A 10,097-nucleotide genomic window follows, 5' to 3' on the forward strand; every position below is an offset into this window, starting at 1 on the left:
GAGTGGCCCCGCGAGGCGCGTGCGTGAACCAGAGCCCATAATGTATGCTGCCATTAAGAATCCATGCAGCTTCCAGCGCTCGGGGCGCAAGGACGCATGTGTTGCTGGAATTCAATCCGTGGGGGGGAATGCAGATTGGGCTGCGACCCACTGGGTTTGATTTATGAACTGTTACACTAGCGATTGTTTACACATTGCATTTCAGAGCTTTGGCACACCCTCCCCACTGCGGGCGGGCTGTGGGTGTGGGAGCCTGCTTCGGCACCCGGATCAGGCTTCATCCTTCCCCCGCCCCTCCACGTACCCTAGGGAGTACCCACGAACTCCCTCCCATCCCTACCTACAGTGAAAGCAGATGTTGATTTCAACGAACTCAATAGCCTATGTGTAGTTCTCCTTTCCCCAGTCTACACCACATATGCAGACTCTGGACCCGGGTACCCACTGCGGCTGTTTACTAATCTGTAAAGCCACGAGGAGCCTATAAATAGGAGGGGTGGAAGTAGATCGACTGGCAGATCAATAGGGCCCCGTCTCCTCACCATTTCAGCTGAGCTGTCTTATTAATTATGAAAGGATTCGCCTGATCCCCGCCTGGGAACGCAGCCTCTCTGCCCCTCTGCAGAGCCCTTAATGGCGGTTCCTTTGCAGGCTGCCTCTCTAGCCACCACAGAGGAAGAGGCATGTGGCGGTTAGGGCCTGGCCCGTAGGTTACAGCTCAGGCCCACCTGGGACCCGGGCAGCGGGCTGACCGCGGGCATTGTATCAGCCTGTGAAAGCCTGCAGTGCACACGTAGTAAAGGCCTCTCATTTGAAAACGACTTTTTTCCTTTTGCGTTTTTTTTTCTTCCAAACATAAGCCTAAACTGGAAGACACAGTCAAGTGTCCTGTTGCGGATCCCTGTGAAGACAGCAGGTCATCTGACCGTTTGGTGACCAGGTGAATTTATCACCCTGCACTCATGTGTTTCTCTAGGTATTCTGGGAACTCGGCGGAGAAAAAAATAAAATGACGCCCCCAGTTCAAACAATAACTTTTATTTTATACTTCTCTATACTTTGTAGTAAATTTTTGCTGAATTTAATTTATAATAAACTTTTTAAATTACATCTCTCTCTCTTTTTTAAAATCAAGGCTCTTTTATGTCAAAATCTTTTTTTAACTATGTTTTAGATTTAACATTGATTACCCCCTTGTGATCTATACCGTTGGATATTCAGGTATTACAGTATGTGGAACTGCTAAAACAAGAGAGAGGAGGGAACACAAAGGCGGTGGACCTGAAAGATGCATCGACAGTAGGTGAAGCCAGCCCCTCAGTGACCAGAGCAGTTCCTTTGACCGCCTTTCCCACGACACCCCGCCTGCTTTCAGCTCTCCCTTAGCCTTAAGATGCAAAAAGCCCACACTGTGTGTTTTCGCTTTTCCTGGAGGAGAAATGTGCAGTGGAAATGATCAAAACAAGGTACTGTGGAAGAAAGACGTGAGTGTGAGTGTTCGCCAGATGCTTCCCACGTGGACACCGCTCTTCTTGCTATTCATTCCCCCTGGCCTTCTCCTCTCCTCGCTTCCCTATTAGGAGGAGCCCATCATTCTTCATGTTATCAACATGATTAATATAGTAGGTGGCCCAGGGCCATTCCTGAGATTCTTTTGCCAAAAATAAAAAATAAAATAAAATAAATTAAAAATGGGGGTGAGTTTGCCGTTTTCTTTTGTGTGTGTGAAGACGGACTAAAGCTGAGGTCCGGTTTTGGCTGTGCTTGCTCGCTCACTGATCGGTAACATTTGGCAAATAAAAATACAAGGAATCAAACGAAATAAAAAAGAAACAGGATTTCCCACAATCCCATATGAGTGTTTTCAACATCACAGAGAATCACAACGTCCTCAGAGAACGAATGGCTCTTCCTCTCGATTTCCGGGAGCATGGAGTGAGTGTGGGTGGGTGCGCCGGGGGTGGGGGTGGGGGGACCTGGTCCCGCGCTCAGAAGGAAAACCAGGTCGCTAAAGCTGCCGAGAGAGACACCAGGAGCACGGAAAGCGCCGGGAGCAGGGACCCCGCCGCCCCGTTGCCGCTGCCGCAGAGTTCGAATAAGCTGCCTTGAATGTTGAGGTTTTTCGATTCTTTTCTCAGTTTATCCCACATATCTTTCGCCCCTTCCTGGCAATCCGTAAGAGCTGTGACCGTGCAGCTGTGGAAATCCTCCCAGTATCTGGAGAGGAACAGAACAAAAGCAGAAGAAGCAGGATCATTTGGGGCGCTGGAGGATCCCAGATCTGCGCCTTGGGTGACTGCGCCCTTGCCAACCTCCCAGGGCTCCTCTCCGCTCGCCCCCTCCCCCCCTCACCGCCTCCCCTTTCTGGACCTATTTCTCACTAGGTAGCAAACCCCCAGATCTTTGTCTCGTTCCAGAAACCAGGTCCAAGAGTGTGGGCCTTCCCTTTCCCAGTCTGATTTCCCTAGTACGGTGCCAAGAGGGGACCTGACAGCCAGGAGCCGGGTCGCACCCGCTGCGTGGCGCTGGCACCACGGCCTGCGCAGATTGCTCACCCTCCTCCGGGAAAGCTAAGAAAACAGCTCTAAGCCTTGCAAGCTGCGGCCCATTAATGCCTCTTAGCTCGCAAGATGGGTGACTTGCTCTGAGCCAGGCCCTCCCCTCCAGGCTTCTCACACTCTCCTCCCTCCTCGCCCCTTCTGTTTCCACCCTCTCCTAGCCGCTGTCCCCTCGCTTTTGCCCCCCTTCTCTCCCTTCACCCAGCCCCCACACCTTTCTTTTGTTTCCAGTTTCTCCTCATTTCCCCTTTCTTTCTTTTTTTCCTTCCCTCTGTTTTCCCCCTCTTCTTTTCTGCTCTCCCCGCTCGCTTCGGTCCCCCGAGGTCATCCCGCCTTTCAACAGTCACGGAGCTCCAAAGGCGTCTGGGGAACCCACCAGCTCTCTTCTCCATTCCCGGTCGGTGAGTGGTCCAGCTCTTACAAACCCCTGTGCTCTTGGTCTGCGAGCTGGGTGCTTCCTCTAACCTCCTCCCTAGCCTTTTTCATAGGTTTGGATACCAGGAGTTTCCGTCCCATCCCCTCCCCCAGGTTGTAGCACCCACTTCTCTAGAGCGGGCACGATGGACACCTAGGCTGTTCCCTCCTTGACCCAGCTCCGGATCCTCTACCTCGGGTCGGTTCCCAAATCAACTAAGACGCAGCTCAAGCGCTTCCTTTTCTCCGGCTCAGTTTCAGCCCCGCCCCCACAACCTTCATCCAACCTGTCTCTCTCTCTCTCTCTCTCTCTCTCTCTCTCTCTCTCTCTCTCTCTCTCTCTCTCTCTCTCTCTCTTTTTAATTGTCCCCTTTTTTTTCTGGAAACCCAAAATAGATCCCGAAACTAAATATAATCTCAAGCCGTGATCGATTTCTAAGGCTCTGTCTCCTTTCGGAGGTGGGTCGATTTACGCGTCTGGCTCCCACTGCGCCCAGACCCTGAGCTCACCCGGTCAGCAACCACCCTTAGCAGTGTGGCTGCATTTTTTTCTCAGCTCTTTCCTTTTTGTTCGCACGTCGGGGACTGTAAGCTTGTTGAAGTCAAGCTTAACCTTTGCTTCCACTTCAAACCTGGCTTCTGGCTGATAGCGAGTTATAAATTCTTGTTGGAGTTATTGGAACTTAGACTGCTTTCTATGGACCTTCTCCCTTCTAGGGACCTGAGTACAGGACTTTCAGCTTCCACAATTTGTAATAAGTTGCTCCTTTTTTGGGGGGGGAATCCCACATAGGGCAGAGCACTTCTGAGATGTGGGGTGTGGAGAAAAGCAGACATTCACCTGGGGCTGGGAGAGGTGAGTTTCACCCACTTGCTGAGCAATGGGCAGGCACTATTAACATAGTGGGTACTGGATCCAGCTGCCTGCAACCTCAGGGACAATCCTTCTCTTGTCCATGTTTTCCAGGCCCTTAGTCCTGCTAAAAAATTTAAAGTGACTGGGAATATCCCATGTTTTAGCAAATGCTGGAGGTTCTGGAGTATGTGAACCTGTCCTACTTTTCAGATTCATTTTTTTTTAAATCAATGTTTTGAGTTAAATACATTTTTTTCCATTTTGTGATGGAGGGATACCAGCCACTTTCTTCTTGGAGTTCCTAGTGAGTGTTGAGGTACTTAGAAGGTTTATAGCAAGATAGACTACCTCCCCACATTTGGTCATTGCTTAAATGAATACACTTCTCCCCTACTTAGGAAGAACCACACACATGCTATGGGAAATAGGCACTTCAACCTCTGGGAACAAAGAATGCTTCTTGCCTTAGCTTTATTGCAAGACCATTTTGTAGGATGGTGGAATACAGAGATGAGGGCATTTCTGAGACCTGTAGCAGCTAAGATGTGGGGGTTCACGCAACTGGACGCCCCTTTATTCCAGATGTAGGCTTTCTAGTCAACCACTGAAGCTGGCAATGAAGGCCTCTTTTCCCCTGGACCAGCAGCTGCCCCAGTCTGGGGAGATCATATAGATGTGGAAAAGGGAAAAGGCGATAGTAGCAAGGAGGCTACCCCAAACCTGGGATAGGACTACAAACTTAGCAAAACCTGCCAAACCCCAAAGTCATTGACACACACTATTATTTCAGGTTTTCTCTAGGAAACAGGGAGACCCGTGGTCCTTTTCTGCACTTGCATTTTCTTGGTATGCTTTCTTTTTTTGGGGGGGGGGACTTCTCTTTTAGGTGAATCTATATTACCACCAACTTTTCTTAAACCAGAGTCAACTGTTCAGAAGAAGGAAGATTGGAGATTATCTCAAAGTAGAGATTTTTTTGTTGAATGAGAAACCGCTAAAATGACACTCTGTCACTAGCCCTGGGTCCATGCCTGTTGGGTGCAGGCCCATAAAACTGGAAAGCTTAGGCTAGTGGGAGAATTCTCTTCTCTAGCAGACCTCAAGTCATGGAATTCCCTTAAACAGTGCAAATTCTAAACCAGGGACTTGGGCCTCAGAGCCAGAGGGCCTGTCAGCAGCCTTGGCCAGAAGGCAGAAGGGCACAGATTTCACTAGTAGAATGTTGGGCACAGGAGGGAAAGGGGTAGGACAGAGAATGGGGGTGGGGAGGAGCATGGAACTCTGACCTCAGCAGCGCCCCCAAAAGGGAAACCCGGGGTCAGAGAGGACACTTACGTGCACACGGTCTTGATGTTCGTCTTGTCGTCCAGGCCCTGCGGGTAGTTGGCCATGCTGTCGCCCAGTTTGAGCAAACAGTCTGAAAAGCCCTTAAAGACCGCATCGCACTTGCCCGCTGCTCTCACGGCCTGCACCAGGTAAGCTGTAGGGAGGAGAGACACCAGTCAGAGCACTGCCACCACCCTGCCCCGTTACTGACTCTGTGGCCTCTTGGGGTGGTCTCTTTTAGAATCCCACGCTGTGGCCCCGGAATGACCTATTTGCATTCGGCCCACCTCTGGTGCAGAAGGAGGGATCCGAGCGTGGGTGGGTACAGATGGTGGCAGGGAGGTGAGTCCATTTATTTTCTCCAGCTCGCTCCTAACTGAGCTCTATTTCTTTTTCTGTTTTCCTCGCCCCCTCTTCTCACCTCCCTCATCTCCTTTATTACTCTTTTTTTCCTCACTCCCTCCTTGTCTCTCAACACTTCCTCCACCAAAACCCTGTCACGTCTCGCGGTGCAAATTTCCATTTTTGTGGTGACAGAGGGGGTCTGAGAAGCAGAGTGCTGGGGGGGGGGGGAAACGGCCAGAGAGGTGTGGGGTCCGGGGTTGCGCTGCTAAACCAAGAGCCACACCCCCAGAGTAACCATCAGGCGCCTGGGTCTTTGTCAGGCACTCAGCAAATATTGCTTAACGAATGAATGAATAAAGTCTTTGGAACATCGCAACAGCCACGGGGACGGGATGTTTTTATTTCAAAACCGATTGCCCAACATGAAGTCTGTTGTTTGTGAGACCCTTAGGTGTACAGTTTCCTGCCGCTCTAAAGCAGGGCAGTTTAAATGTTCAGGGACCTACTGGGATGAGTATTGGTCTCAGTATCTGGTGTGTGTGTGTGTGTGTGTGTGTGTGTGTGTGTGTGTGTGTGTGTGTGTGTGTGCAACAGATATATCTGTACCAGTGACCACAGTCAATGCCAGGAGCCTGGTGTGCGTGCGACTGCGCGTGTGGCTTCTTTCCCTTCCCTTCTCTGCATCTCTCACATTTCTCACCTCTACACTCCCCCTCAATGTCCCTGGAAACACTCAGGAGAGCAGACCTTTCCTCTCACGGTTGCAGCCAGCACGCTAGGCGCCCGGTAGGCTGCCGCCCAGGGCTGAGGCTCCTAAGGGGGGCGGGGGAGTTGAAGGAGGTAGACGCTGGGCCAGAGGCAGAAGGAGAGAGAAGGGAAAATTCCAGGACACTCTAGGGTCCTAGCTCCCAAACTCAAGTCAACCAAATATAAAGCGCTGAATTTAAGAGCTACTAAGCTTCCAGACCGCCTAGCGCGGGCCAATAGCCTTTTCTTCCCACCCGGTGGCAAACGACCGGGTTGGGGGCTCGACCCCCAACAAAACAGCGGGCAAAAAGGGCCAAAATCCTGGGGTACCCGAAGGGCTAGAGAGAGTATCACATTTCCGCTGTTGGGGCGGGGAAGGGTGAATCCTAGAAGAGAAATGGGCCTTAGGCTCTAGAGGATTTGGGGTACAGGCCTCTTGTGCCGCCATCCCAGTTGAAAGCCTCCTGGATGGGTGGAACACTCAGCACCCCTTCAGTCTCACGCAGCCACCGTCCCTGAATGCCAGGCTACTGCAGACCCGGGGGAAGGTGACCCAACCAGACGCAGCCTCCGGGAGCTGTGCGTCGGCAGATTGCCGCAGGAAGAGCAAGGCGGGACTAGAGCTTTCTAATCCGGAACGGGAAGCGCTGCGGAAGGGACGGAGGTTAACTTCCACCTCGGCTGGGGCAGACACATAACCTTTCATAAACCTAGTTTCCTTCACACCTATTTAAAAAAACCTTGGCACTGTAATAAAAGCAAATTTTTAAGCACTGACATCGAGTCTTATGAATAAATAAATCTTTGTTCTAATGTAGCTCGGTCACGATGAAAGAAACCCTACACAGCTTCCTCTATAATGTATGTTACAAACATGCCTTTGCGGGAAGGAAACAAAATGCAACCTAACCTCTCAAGCCCCCAAATTTGGTGTCCGAAAAGATGCCATCAAGATTTAAAAAGGACTGTTAGGGCTTTCTGGGGGCAGGAAGCGCTCCTGTCACCTTGTTTTCTCAGGCATTGCTGGGGCAGATCCCGCAGCGCGCATGTGTGTGAGCGTGTGTAAAATACGAATTCAGGAACATTTCTGTGTTTCGCAATTGTGGCTTCTAGAGATCTAGCTTTCACTGGAAAGCCGGAAGCAATGCGCGGGACAGAGGTTGGAGGCGCAAGTCCCTGCGCAAGCGGAGTTCTCAGTTCTTTCTGCACTCGGTTCCTGTCACCCCCAGGCAGTCGACCTCAGCTCCTCTGTTCTCTCTAACATCCCTATCCAGTGCTGGTTTTCAGTTGCTCATTCATTCGCTGGACCTCTTTCATTCATTCCAAACTTCCTCCCAGCGCCTCTTCATTCGTTCACCGTCTTCTACTTCCCCGCCCCTCCCCACCCCCCACTTTTCTTGCCAAATGTCAGTGATTTGGTATAGCTTCCATCCATGAATTAATAAAGACTGAGGCTCTGATGTAAAAAAAAAAAAGAGTAGATATTTGGGAACATATACATTTTAATCCCACTGCCAATATTTTGGGCATTTCCAGGCTGAGGTTAATCAAATGAATCCCTTCTACAATCACTGCTTCATTATTTTCTATTCTGACCCACAAAGAAAACAGAACCCCCGGACGTCGTCCAGGTGAAACCCCCGTCTTAAAACTACCGCTGTTTCCTGATCTATAAACGTTTGCAGGCTAACTGCAAAATGCCACAGTCACTTATTTCCAACACTTAGAGAATTTGCTGCCCTTGGGATCTGTGTCCTAGGGTTGTTGCAGCTCTTTGAACTAATGTCAGAGGCGCAAAACCACCAGATGCAAAGCATTAAGTCATTTCCTAAAATTAAAGGAAAAACCAACATCCCCGTGCATGGTTCTTGCTATGCAAAAATCCCACTTTCTGCAAAATGACAAAAATCCTCTAAAGTCAGAATTTTAAAACCATGTCAAATGCATATAGACCCAGATGGGAAGAATCAGTTTTAATGTTCTGGGAACCCCGATTCTTCTACATTTCTTACGAAGAAAAGACATTAAACATTCCTTCTCTTGTCCCACACAAATTCCCTAACGCACTCCTGAGCTACTGCAAGATTTGTCTATGAAGAATTCTACAGCCGGACATGATAGCAGTTCCTTCCATCTCCAGAAAACCCGTTGGAGAGTTTCTATTTTTTTTCTCTTGTCCATTCTATTAATAAGCTGCTTTACTTTCACTTTTCGGCTATATTAATTAATGTTCCCATCCGACATCAGACAAGCGGATTTTCTAGCACTTATAACATTTGCATTTTGGTCGGAGAAATATGAACTTTAAAAAAGCTTTCTTACAGTGTAACTGAGACTCAACATTCCTTAACATAAAATGGGGGACTAAATCAGTCCTTCCATAAACCGCCGCAAACAAAAATAACAAACCCACAAACCTACATATTGTAAACATGTAAAACCCTTTTCTGCATGGAAATATTAGAGACGCTAGTATATAAAGTCACAGACACATATGACCCTGAAAAAGTATATCGGTGCATATTTGGCTGATTTATCCTCCTTGTCGGAGTCTGCGGTGCCGGAGCAAACGCTGCAGCTAGGATAAGGAGGGGGAGGGGCGGGGGAAGGACAAAGTTCTAAATGCTGCAGTTTGAGGGCAGCCTTGGAATATCTTTGCTTTCTGCACATAAACTTTTCAGACCTAGGTGCCTAGCCATCTTATTTCTGCATTCACCTTTCGACCCCTCAGAATAGTACCTTACAGTATATCGGCACACGCTAAGAGCGCTCCGACCCTGCTTTAACCCGGGCGAGGGTAGCAAAAATGGATCTGCGCTTTGGAAAGCAAGGAGAAAACCCCTTTGGAAAATAGTCTGCCGCACACACTTCAAGTCCCTTACTTTAGCAAAACCAAACCAGGACTCCCGAGCCCCAAACAGCTAATACCCCGACCCTGGGTTTCTGCAGGGTTTTCTGCATCCAGCGGCAGACGCCGGCCAGCAAGTCCCCTTTAGGCACCTCCGGGGCTGGCAATCTCCGGTCGCCTACCATGCCGGACAGGGCGGACACTTACCTATTTGCACCGCGAGGATCAGTGAAATATATCTGCCGTTCAACTTAAGTCCCATCCTACGTTTAGTCAAACCATTTGCGACCGCAGACCTTTAAATAGTTAGTTTAGAGAACGCGGGGGAAAGCTGAAAAATAGGCATTGCCAACAAGTTCCGGGAGCGACAGAGACTTTATGCACTGGGAAGGCAGAGGGAGGAGAGAAAGAGAGGGAGCGAGGAAGAGACAGAAAGAGAGCGAGAGAGTGAGAGGCTTGGGGGGGGGGGGTTGTAGAGCTGGGAATGGTTCACTCCATTAGGAGGGGGCGGAGGAAGTACAGCCTCACGCCCACGAGCAGGCCTGACGTGGGGGATGACACGGATTGATTTTTTTTTTTAATATAGACACCTTGGTAGAGAATCGCCATTTATAGTCATAAGACTCTGGAATTAATAAGATATCTCCAATTAATGTGCAATCTCAACGAAATCTCGCCTCTCTGGGGTGACCGCTTCCCATACCGGTAGCTACCCCCCGCCTCCTCGTTCTAGGGGCCCCAGCCCCGCCCCCTCCCTGCGCAGAATCGGGGCTCCCTCTCCTCTCCCCGCCCGGAGCCGGGGAGTCCTGGCGCGCCCACTCGATTGTTCAACCTGCTCCCTCCTCCATTGGCGCCACAACGAACCCAGACACTTCCAACCCTGCTGCGAGGTTTGAGGTGCTTCTGGCCCGGGGTGGAGGGGGGATTCATCTGAGCCGAATCGCCGCCCCCCCCCTTCCGCGGCCTGCAGACCCTGCACTTGCCTACTCTTTTTTTCCAGCCC

At 50.2% G+C, this 10,097-nt stretch overlaps 1 protein-coding gene across 1 annotated transcript; it reads right to left on the reverse strand.

The window, feature by feature from the left end:
* Positions 1 to 1,022: 1,022 nt before the first annotated feature.
* Positions 1,023 to 9,572, reverse strand: Nrn1 (neuritin 1). Its single transcript, XM_048426938.3, has 3 exons — positions 9,302 to 9,572; positions 5,164 to 5,308; positions 1,023 to 2,217 (listed from the first exon to the last, which is right to left on the reverse strand). The coding sequence occupies exons 1-3, from the start codon at positions 9,354 to 9,356 to the stop codon at positions 1,989 to 1,991; spliced, it is 429 nt and encodes a 142-aa protein (XP_048282895.1). The 5' UTR covers positions 9,357 to 9,572; the 3' UTR covers positions 1,023 to 1,988.
* Between the last annotated feature and the right edge of the window lie 525 nt (positions 9,573 to 10,097).

The sequence above is a fragment of the Myodes glareolus genome, chromosome 14 (assembly GCF_982192425.1).
Source record: "Myodes glareolus chromosome 14, mMyoGla1.1, whole genome shotgun sequence".
Taxonomy (NCBI): domain Eukaryota; kingdom Metazoa; phylum Chordata; class Mammalia; order Rodentia; family Cricetidae; genus Myodes; species Myodes glareolus.

Excerpts from the sequence above, each read along its gene's own strand:
- Nrn1 (XM_048426938.3), bottom strand. The coding sequence starts at position 9,356 with ATGGGACTTAAGTTGAACGGCAGATATATTTCACTGATCCTCGCGGTG. Across the intron at positions 5,309-9,301 it reads GATCCTCGCGGTGCAAATAG|CTTACCTGGTGCAGGCCGTG; the intron begins GTAAGTGTCCGC and ends TCCTCCCTACAG. Across the intron at positions 2,218-5,163 it reads AACATCAAGACCGTGTGCAC|ATACTGGGAGGATTTCCACA; the intron begins GTAAGTGTCCTC and ends GTTCCTCTCCAG.